Source organism: Schistocerca gregaria, unplaced genomic scaffold (genome assembly GCF_023897955.1).
Source record: "Schistocerca gregaria isolate iqSchGreg1 unplaced genomic scaffold, iqSchGreg1.2 ptg001449l, whole genome shotgun sequence".
NCBI lineage: Eukaryota > Metazoa > Arthropoda > Insecta > Orthoptera > Acrididae > Schistocerca > Schistocerca gregaria.
In genome coordinates this window covers 1-10,690 of record NW_026062747.1, presented here as the reverse complement: position 1 = coordinate 10,690, position 10,690 = coordinate 1, and the positions used below count along the sequence as shown (strand labels likewise).

General features: G+C 49.4%; 3 protein-coding genes, 1 long non-coding RNA gene and 1 pseudogene across 4 annotated transcripts; 2 read left to right on the top strand and 3 right to left on the bottom strand.

Annotated features, from left to right (window-relative positions):
- Window positions 1-6: 6 nt before the first annotated feature.
- LOC126332388 (uncharacterized) lies at window positions 7-510 on the bottom strand. Its single transcript, XM_049996579.1, has 2 exons — window positions 323-510; window positions 7-254 (listed from the first exon to the last, which is right to left on the bottom strand). The coding sequence occupies exons 1-2, from the start codon at window positions 501-503 to the stop codon at window positions 76-78; spliced, it is 360 nt and encodes a 119-aa protein (XP_049852536.1). The 5' UTR covers window positions 504-510; the 3' UTR covers window positions 7-75.
- A 2,474-nt stretch (window positions 511-2,984) lies between these two features.
- LOC126332387 (uncharacterized) lies at window positions 2,985-5,863 on the bottom strand. The gene is made up of 4 exons (XM_049996578.1): window positions 5,588-5,863; window positions 5,312-5,451; window positions 5,158-5,233; window positions 2,985-5,087 (listed from the first exon to the last, which is right to left on the bottom strand). The coding sequence occupies exons 1-4, from the start codon at window positions 5,748-5,750 to the stop codon at window positions 4,156-4,158; spliced, it is 1,311 nt and encodes a 436-aa protein (XP_049852535.1). The 5' UTR covers window positions 5,751-5,863; the 3' UTR covers window positions 2,985-4,155.
- Window positions 5,864-6,141: 278 nt separating this feature from the next.
- Window positions 6,142-7,578, bottom strand: LOC126332386 (U11/U12 small nuclear ribonucleoprotein 35 kDa protein-like; annotated as a pseudogene).
- Window positions 7,579-7,702: 124 nt separating this feature from the next.
- Window positions 7,703-9,286, top strand: LOC126332391 (uncharacterized). Its single transcript, XR_007563666.1, has 4 exons — window positions 7,703-7,838; window positions 7,905-8,012; window positions 8,070-8,493; window positions 8,550-9,286. It is a non-coding gene; the product is annotated as an uncharacterized LOC126332391 (long non-coding RNA).
- Window positions 9,287-9,465: 179 nt separating this feature from the next.
- On the top strand, window positions 9,466-10,671 carry LOC126332390 (uncharacterized; the record flags this gene model as incomplete). The annotated part of the gene is given in 3 exon segments (XM_049996580.1): window positions 9,466-9,674; window positions 9,817-10,243; window positions 10,305-10,671. Coding segments are annotated over 2 exon segments (491 nt in total), but the record flags the coding sequence as incomplete, so codon positions are not given.
- Window positions 10,672-10,690: the final 19 nt, after the last annotated feature.

Sequence of the window (10,690 nt, the reverse complement as noted above, 5' to 3'; positions counted from 1 at the left end):
AAATCCATTCCTTTATCTATACGCAACGCTCTCTACAAAAAAAAACCGGCACCGAGGCCCCGACGCGTGAGGAACTCAGCTCCCCACCTTCCTCCTCTTGGGCGCCGGCTCTGCGGACTCGCGCTCCGAACTCGGCGAGCTCACGTCCTTGGGGCTCGACTCTTCCTTCACCGCGTACTTGGCGCTCTTGCTCTGGTGCTCGCTCTGCTTGAACAGGTACCTCAGCAGCAGGTTGGTGGTGTCGGTCGTGATGACTTTTTCGCAAAGAGTTAAGAACGGAACGAAAAAAAAGGGGCCTCGCCGCGCTAGTACACACACGTACTCTGATCGAACTCCGGTGTCGCGTCAGACTGAGTACACAAGATCAGCCTGCCCATGCCCAAACTCTTGGTTACCTTCCCGCGATCCTTCTTCGCGGCGACGATGTTCTTCATGAAGTTCTCCGGGTTCCGGCAGGGCAAGTCTTCCAGGTAGGACATCGCGGGTGCGGCACCGGGAACCATCGACGCGTGCTGGGGGGACTCTGGTTAAAAATGCGCGAGCGCGACCTCGCGCGAGAAAAAAAAAGGAAATGCATGTGTGTGTAATGTATGTATTGTATACGTGTATGTCCGTGTGTATGCAGGCGCTTAGAGCCTGCGGAGGCGGTGGTCGTATCCGAGTTTGAGGAGGTCTCGTCCAGTCTCCGCCGGGTCTTCTACGGTTTGCCTGACGTAGAACTGCACGAATCCTCTGAAAGTGAGTCTGCGCTGGGGGTTCAGGTGGTAGGTGCCCGACAGGAGGAGCCGTAGTTGCGACTCGGAGAGGTCAGTCCCGTTGAGTGAGCGGTAGAGGGTGTTCAGCTCGAGGGGCCCGAGAGAGTGGGACTTCTTCGAGCAGAACCGGTCGAAGATGTCGCGGAGGGCCAGCTCGAAGGCGGGGGTGGGACTGTAGGTGTCGGTCAGATAGACGGCGACCTGTTGCCGCGCTTCCGGAGAGAGCGTGTCGAAGTCGCCCAGTTTGGAAAGCATCGCCGACACGGTCGGGTGATCCGGATACAGACTGGACGCAAGAAGGAGCGTGTTGGATGCGTGGTCCGGCCGACCAAGCAGGCCCTCCATGTAGGCCTTCCCGAGAAGCACTTGGAGGTGGTGAGGTGACTTCTTGACCAGGCTCAGGTACTTTTGATAGATCAGACGCAATTTAGCGCGCGTGAGTTGATGAGAGCGCTCCATAGACAAGAGCTCGGCATCAATTTGAGCGCACGCTTCGTCAATATCCGGTTCTTGGCAACGATCTACCGGGGGAATGTCTTCATCTTCCGAGGAGTCCACATGGTCTTCATCACTGGTTGATAGATCAAGAGTGTCGTCCAAAGAGTCCGCGCGATCCTCGTCACTCTGTTCCGAGGAAATGTGGCCCGCACTCGCGTCGTCGGAGAGTTCATGGAGGTTGGACTGAAAGTCGTATCTAGCGCCTTCATCCAAGTCAGCCAGTTCTTCCGCGAGTCGGAAGTCATCGTTTCGTAAGCCGCTGTCGAGTTCCGACGGTTCCATCACTTCTTCTTCCTCCTCGCGAAAAAAAAAAAAAAAAAAAACTTTTTTTTTTCTCAGAGACGCATCGGTGCTCAACCTTCAAGGGGACGGCATATTTTGTCGAATTCAACCGCCAACTGAGACCGATGAACTCGCTTGAATCGCTCAATGCCGCACAGATCCTCTCCGCATGCGGGAAACTGAACCAGCCCCCCGTTGAGGTACGTCGCCAAACGATACGGCTCTCCCAGATTGGCCTCAACGCGGCAATGATAAACAACCAACAACAAATTCGAAGAAAAACAAGAAATGCTGGTGTCCAAGACGCCACTAGAACCCTCTAACTCGGTAGTGAGATTCAAAAAAGACAATAGAGGAAGCATCGTTTCTGCGTGAGTCCACCTAAATGTACCCAACCTCTCAGCTCTCCCCTCTCGATGCGCGAAAACTATCTGGTCCACACGATCAACAATGTCTCTAAACAATGGCGCCGCAATCTCACATCCAATCGAATCCACCGCACAACTTCTAATCACCGTGTCCTCTATACTCTGAACTCTCTCAAACATCTTCATCTCCTCTACCGTGAACAATGAACACCACCGACTATCTTTCCCCTGCATAGCCAGTTCGAACACACACGCCATATACATACTTTTCATCAACTCGCTATTCACGCTCGCGCCGAACTGACCGCTCAACCTCGACCTGAGCCCGTCCCATTCCCTTCCAACCATTTCCTCAACTTTCCAGCCTCCAAACACCTGCTTCCACCTCGGACACGCGTCGAACGGACGCAGCAGCGCGTCGTCGTCCCTCTGAAAAGGCTTTCGAAAAACACACGTCAAATCGCCCCTAGGCAACTCTCTCACAAACGCCCTCGCCGACTCCTCTGTCCTCTTCACCTCCGTATGCAACACGTTGCAAACAATACTGTCCCATCCAAACTCTGGGTATGCCCGCTTCAACGCTCTGACCACCTCCCTTATCTCCTCAACGCCTACCTCGTTCAACATACCAGCCTCCTCCATCTTGTACTCACACCTCCACTCCCGCGCCCAATCCACCCCCCCCTCTTCCCCCCACCTCACCTCCTCCCTCAACCACCTCTCTAATTCCAAAAAAGATGCCACCATCCCTCTAGAGGGGTTCCTCGCCCCATGCCTCCTCAAAAACATCCTCAGACACACGCCCGCACACAATTTTGTACCCTACTTCCCTTCTCTCGCATACCTCATCACCAGGTCTACATAAATCGGCTCGCACCCCCGCGTGTCCGCACAGACGTTCTCGTCCCTCGCGCAAACCCGGTAGGGCGTCTTCGTGCCGAGGTGCCTCACCTTGTCGTGCCATTCGTCGGCCGCCCCAGGCATTTGCGCACTCCACGCTAGCCAGACTATCAGACACAGTATCACCTGTACACTCATACTCCCAGACTAAATGAAACAACCGACCGGCCGTAATGCCCCCTTTCCCTAAACAAAAAATTTTTTTAATCACCTAAAGGGCGACGCCATGCGCTCAGGGCGAACGCATACGCGCGACCAGCCTGTCCCAATGTGGCTTCAGTCTCGGCAACAGGTAAAAAACAATCGCCGCTCTCACTGGTAACAGCATCTTGTGAAGTGCATATGTCAGCGCAATTGTCGCTGTGGCCTCGACGTGAGGTATTGTAAGCCCCAAATGAGCCAACACACTACCAAGGTTCAGATACTTCAAAGAAAAATATATTGCCGAAATATCCAATACGCTAAGCACGCCGTACAACACAAACCCCAACGCCCCATACCTCCGACACCAAGACCTAATCCTTTCCACCACTGAAGGGGGTGCCTTCTGATCGCTTGGTCCATCAAGTTCCTCTTTCTTTTCTGTACCACCCTTTATATCACCACCTACCTCACTTTCCCTGTAGGCAACGCTCTTCCAAGGAAATGTCGGCAATAGACGCCGATCAAAAACCGCCACGTCTGGAAGGCCTTGGGGATCTCTCGACTCTTCTTCTACTTCTAAACGCCGACAATTCCACCCATGCAGGACGGCCGCTTGGTACCTCACTTCGTTCCTCCATATGTCTCCCAAAGACGTCCAAGGATGCGCCACCCTTCGGAAACGCCCTACGTCTTCTAACTCCTCTATTCGGCGCTCGTATTTTGTCAACCTCTCGCGCTGCGCGCTCAACTCTAAACACGATTCTGTCATGAATAATCTCCGGCGCCAGGTATGCAAGTCTTGCTGTTGCGTCCTCCAATAAGACACAACGTCGCATTCCTTGGCCGTCAGCTCCTTTGCCGGTTTTTTCATCAACTCATAAACCATCGGCTCTAACTTCCTAATCCTCCTTCGAGTCTCCGAAGTCAGCTCGTTGTATCTGCGCACTGCCGCTGCCCTATCCTCCTTCACCCTACTTCCATCTTCATCGTATAAGTCTGTGTACGAACTCATCCTCCTTCTCGTCCACACACCCCTCTTCCTGCGCACCTCCCTCCCAGTCCAAGTCACAACACAACACCTATGCATCTGTTCCGGTTCCCTTGAGCACCCGCATCACCTGTCGACGAGCACCTGCGTTTCTAACTGCCCGGCCCAATCTCTATTGGCGATAGACCGTCACAAAAAAAAAAAAATCTGTACTCTCACTCTACACAATCCCTCTGCACGATCGCCTACTGTTCCATCTAGACGTCGTAGCGCGCTCGGTCCTCCATGCTATCCACAATCCCTGCGCCAAAATAACCGTCACTACCATCCCTATCGCTGTCAACACGTTCAAAAACGCATGCGGACTGTGCTCCAGACCCGACGTCAAATTCATGCCAAACACGCTCGTCATCGCACTCGCTGTAGACGTTCCAAATGACGCTATCGCCACATACAAATTCAACCTGATAATCCGGTTCCTCTGAGCATCCACGGACATCCCTATAAACTGCTCCGCATTCGTAATGCGGTTCCTCATGTTCACAGCTGAATTTTCTAGCTCCTGCAGCTGGTCGTCGAACGACTCTAGCAACATCTCTACCTCCGCATGCTCCGACACCGGCTGACTAATACCCGACGCGAACTTCGTCAAATACATCATCGCCATGTCCTCATCGCTCGACAACACGTCCTGCACCGCCTTCAATGTCTGGTCTACACAGGCCTCAAACGCCTCCACCACATCTGAAATTTCGCGTAAGTCCCACAAATTGGAAAACGACCGATCACTGATTACCTTTTCCAACACGCCCTGCAGATTCTTCGAAACGAGCCGGTGCTCTTCCTCTAACCTCTCTACCGCCACCGTCAATATTGCATCTAAACAACGCAACTCAAATGTCTCCGCACTGGACGACTCAATTTTGTCCAAAACCTGCTTCATCTGATCGTATTCTTTATCTCCGCCTAAATTGAACAACCTAAGCGTCGATGCATCGATAATCGCCTGGATAGACTTTATGTTCACCAACAAGGCCGTCGGCCGCACCACGATCGTCCCAATCTGTCGCTTTCCCTCAGTATAATTCGTAAAAGGGCGTAAATCACGCAACGACAACCTCGTTTCCAACGCCAGTTGATACTTTGTTATCTCTTCTCACGCCAAAAAAAAAACATCAGTTCTCTACACGCACACGCACATATATACACATTTTCTACCTACTTCTTACAGACCAAAATATGTCAAGCCCCCCATTTGACGCCGCCACCACTTCACGCATCACAATCAAGTTGCGCTTCTAATTTTCCCCGTCGTACGAATTAGTAGGTCAGCGTTTCTAGTATATTCTCGCGCCCCATCATTTCCTCTCACGTACGGCATCGTCTGCATCAACAAGCGCCGCATTTTTGTTCACTATAGGTCTCGCCGTTGTCAACCCCCTCCATACTGCAGCCCCCCCAACCCCGCGGATCGATAGTGCTCCTTTTCCTATCCACCTCCGCCTCACATCACCATCTGCACACCATAACACAAATATCAGCACACACATGCCTATGCACATACACATACCCCCACGCCCTCCCTTTGCTTCCCACAGAAGAAGCTCTCTCGAACCCGCTCTTTCTCGTCTAAAGGCAAGTCTTCTTCGTACTCTTTGCTACAGTTCGAAAAAAAGCCAACAGCCCCTCTGCCGTCTTACCGATCGTCCTCTCTTTTCTGGCCGCGCGCGATACATCCCGAGCGAAACATCCCTCGCGCTCTAGAGCTCTTGACCTCAATTTTCCCGAAAGATCTAATCCAACAGCTACGCGCATACCCCAAACCAGCGCGTCCTCCTAGTCACCTCTTGATCTTGGTGCTCTCTACAGCTAACAGGAAAAAGGATCTCTCTTCCGAAATTGTACAACAATTATTATTACACAATTTTGATCTCGTCAGTTTCTTTTGACCTTTCTGCAGAAACCCTTCTTTTTTTTTTTGGCCACTCCGTCACCTTCTCTCACTCCATTCACCATGAATGGACTATTCTATCTTCAAATGCTTCTTGCCATTTGTACCAATTTCAGCCTCTTCCCCGCTTGCTATCTGTCCTTCAAATACAACGACGTAGTCGACAGCATCATCTTCGTTTTCGAAGCCATTATATCTTCCAGTTATCATTATTGCGATGTATGGGAGCAAAGCCCAGTCGGTATGCTAACTTCCTTTTTTTTGTCTCTTTTTTCAATGTTGTCACGTTAACTGCATCCCTCTTCTCCCCAGTCGAGAAAAAAGAAACCTGCAATTTACTCGAAATGACCGCCGGAAATTGGCATCGACTAGATAATGTCGGTGCTATTTTGATCTTCCAATCTGTCTTGCTAAGACTTTCCTACATTAAATCAGTTAAATTCAAAGAATATATCCGTTGGACCTCACTGTTTCTGTGTCTCATCACCCAAGAAATCAGCCCTTGGAACACCGTTTTGGGCATGATCCCTGTCATATATGTCGCCGTCTTTGCCGTCAGCTCGGCTGTCTTTCATTACAAAAAATTCAATAACTTTCAATTCTACCTTGGAGCGGCTCTCTCACTCCTCGCGGGCCTCTATTTCGTACAAGGGTTAGACGAAGGAAAGGACTGGCTCCGTATCAATCACTACATCTGGCACCTACTAATTGGTATCGCCATCTACTACCTGTACAAATCAGTTTACACATCAACTAAGAAGGGTGTAAAACAACAAAGAACCCCATAAAGACACAACTTCCTCAAGTGACATCAAAGACCTCAATCTTTGATCCATTTATTTGTTTCAAATACCAAGTTCTCAGTTCTCCTGTTTCTTCATCGTCTAAATTAACTACCGCGCCGAAAGAGCCGCTCTGCTTTCCAGGGCTGGGTGCATTCCTGGTCCGATGATACCGCTGTCTAGACAGAAACCTGTCAAAAAATTGTCAAAATTCGACCTGTTAACTTTTCTCTGATGCACGCGCATGCGAATAGACCCTCCCACAAGACGAACCTTTTCTTGACGGTGAAGGGCACCGATTGGAATGGTCTACTCCTTCCACCGAATCGGAGCTGTCCAGACTCTTTTTTGCCACCTATTCCGCCACCTAAACGTCGTGGGACCCACCCTTGAGTAACGCGTTCTCTCTCTTGTTCGACGAGGATCTGTGCACCATCCAGCATAGCCTTGTTGGCCTGCTTCCAAGCGGAGAAAAAGTCTTTCCAGTGCTCAAACGTGATAAAAGCGTAACGCTTAGAAGCACCTGTGGCGACGTCTCGAACGAGGCGCAGGTGAGAAATGGGGCCGAAAGAGCCGAAAAGAGATTCGAGCATCGACTCGGTCGTCTTAGGATGAAGCCGAGCGACGAACAGGGTCAAATGAGGATCGCCAACAATGTTTCTGTCATTCTGAGGTGCGTCTCAAGGTGATTAAAAAAAAAAGTGAGCAGAGGTACATCCACACGAGACAGAGGCTCTTTGTGTGGCATACAACGAGCAGAACAGGCACGAACGATGGCCTTATCGTGAGGTTCTGATCCGAGGCCATCGATGGTGCCGGCAGTGATAGGATCATAGTAGAGCCTGGCATGCCGGAGTGGAGGTTCTTTTCCACTGTAGTTGATGTGAGCTGAAGTATGATGTTGATTCATAGAAAATATACTAGTTCGGGAAAGAGAAAAAATAGGTGTAAAATGTGAGATAGGTATATTGTCAAACTTTTTTTTTTTGAATTTTCAAAAAATTTTCATCAAGGTCTAACAGACAGAAGGATCATTTGGATATAAACACTGTTAACAGTTAATTGAGAAAAGAGAAATGGGAGAGGTGTCAAAGAACTGGGACATCAGTAAATACGTGAACAGAGTAAATCTGTCATTTCTGTATTGCATATATGTGATGTTGTTGAGTGGTAAGTTTTCTGATTTTCATCCAAAAGAAAGAGGGGGTAGTGCGGATAACGGATTAATGATATTAGGTAGTTATTACGCATTTTCCAGCTACGGGAAAGAGTTGGCATCGAAACTTGACTACACGCAGACGCAGGCGAACGTGGTGTCTTCGGTTTCGGCAATATTTAGCAACGGTACGCCGATAAGTTTATTTAAATAGGTGTTTTCGAAATCTTATCGAGTGGATATAGGAAGCGCCATATTTGGCATCGTTTTAGACAGGTTCAACTTTCGTTTCTCTATAATATTTGCGGGCATAATTGCGACGCTGGGATACGTATTGGCTGGCTTTGCATGTCAGATGAAGATAAATTATCATTATACGCTGGTGACCCTTTACATCGGCTTGGTAAATCTGGGTAACATGGGTGCATACCTGACGGGGTTGAAGGTGAACAATGCGAATGTGACACAGCGGTCTGGAGGGAGTGCTAAGCGGCATTCTTGTGGCCTCATACGGATTGAGTGCGGTGCTTGTATCTTTGATCTATAAAGGAGTGGGTTCGGTAGATAGGTTTATGTACGTCATGAGTGCCATAACGGGTGCATCGTTCTTGTTGGGATCGCTGGTTATGTACGTCACACCGAAGAGACAAGAAGACAATGATGATGAAAGTACGTTGTACGTTCTTGCTTTTTTTAAGTTTCTGAAGTTTCTGACCCCAGCAAAGCCAAAAAGAAGACGGTGCTTGTATCTAGTTTGCCCGGTCGTTTCAGCACAAAATCTTTTTTGTCATGGCACCTAGTTATGTTCGTCTTGAATTCTGGGATGGCGCCTGCGGCCATTCTTACTGTGCAGTCCACAGCTTGGTCGCAAATTTACTCGTACCAATATGAGAATTCACTGAGTCCTTACATCGCTACTATCATATTCTCAATTTGCAGCTGTATTGGCCGTTTCGCTTCAGGCCTAATTGTGTTCATCTTTGCAAAGCGCATATATTTTGCCACGTTGGGCATTGTTGCGTCGAGCGCTACGTTTGTTCTTTTGGTATTTCAAATGTTCATTGACAGCTACATCTTTTTCGCGATCTTCATGGCTGGCCTTGGCTTCGTATATGGGATTATGCTCACTGCCATTCCCGTAAGTGTTAGAAATTATTTTGGATTCAAAAGGTTTGGTATTTATTTGTCTCTATCTCTTAGTCCCCTGTCACTCGTACTTGCTCTTTATTCGTTCATTTCAGGAAGGATATACGACAGCCTTGTCAACACGACTGACAAAAAATGCGTCGGTAAAAAACTGCTACTTGTACACTTACATTATGTTGGCTTTCTTTGCTGTGATCGGGATCTTCATCAACATCTGGCTGTTTTTCCAAGAGAAGTCGCACACGGTAAAGGAATCAAAAGATGACACCTTATGATTGCCGCCCCAAATAAACATGCAGAACAGGTGCACATCCAACAGGGCAAGCGTCACGTTCACGGGTAGCGTGTGGGTGGACGACGTGCTGATTTTGTGCAGGGGTGGTAAGGGTGGGGTTCGAAGTGTCGAACAGGGGTTTTTCAGCGGAGCGCACTGACGGCATTTTTGTCGTGTTTTTGCGGCCTCTTTTGGGGAAATTTTTTTTTACAATTTTTGATAGATACCTTTAGTTAGTCTTGACTGGGACATTCGCGGCAGGTGCTTTCTTGAGGGCCTCGCTTGTCTTTTCGGAACATGGTTGAATGGGCGAGCTATAGCAGCAGTGCGCTGGGATTCAAAATAGATTATCCGTCAGCATGGACGGTGGACGACACGTCTGGATTTGGCATGGTGATCATCACGCAGGCAAAGATACTGAAAGACCAGGGTATGCGGTGAGGGAGTCGCGCTGATAAAAATCGCCGCTCTTAGGGAGAATTCGGAACATTTCAAGAAAATCGGAGAGAAATATTTTTTTTTTGACTGACCCGCGTTATCGTCCGACTGCGCGTGTGCGGGGGCTTTTTCAGAGCCGATACCCTCCGGTCCGGTGGTCAACTTATTGAGTCAGGATGTGTCGCAGACGACGCTCGATGACTACACGCGCGAGCAAATAATGCGTCTTCGGCAACTCACCAAGCACCCGATGAAGGTGGACCAGAATGCCATGCTTGGAGAGCACTTGGCACACAAGGCTATGACCACGTTGGAGAATCAGGGCGGGTCCTTGTTTTCTTTTTTCATATGGACGATCGTGGACTCTCGGGCGTATACATTCGCGTTTTCACTGTCCGCCGGACGACTTCAAGGAGTACAAGGCGATAGTCAGGTCGATGGTGAAATCTTTTTCGATAGTGGAGATCGAGCCCTCTGTTTTTGACGTTTGTTCCGCATGTAGACGAGAAGGAGGGGTTTTGATTCGAATTCCGTCCTCGTGGGTCCCCATGTCGGTTCAAGGTGCGCGCGTCTTTGGGGGTGTGTGTTTTTTTTTTATTCATTTCCTAACGTATTTGTTAAGGCGCGATTTGCGCGTCGAACAGGTTGATGTCCTATGGGACGGAGAAGGGGAGTTGCAGCGTGGTTGTAGAGAGGGTGTCGTCAATTGGCGCGGAGGAGTATGTTGGGAAGGTGGTCGAGAGGTTGGACGCGTCAAGAATAGAAGTCACGGTCGTGAGTTTCAGCGGCGATCCTTACCGCAGGAGGGTGTTGAGATGGAATTTTTCGAGAATGGGAAAGCGATGTCACCGTCGACTATTGGTGGTGTCGGATGGGCGGGGTGGGTCGATGTGCGTGTTTTGTTCAGAGGACCAGAAGCAGTCTGACGAGTTTGAAAGGGGAGTGGTGGACATGGTGGTTAGTTCTTTTCACATGCTTCCGAAGTTGTCGTATCTGTCTCGCGTGTGT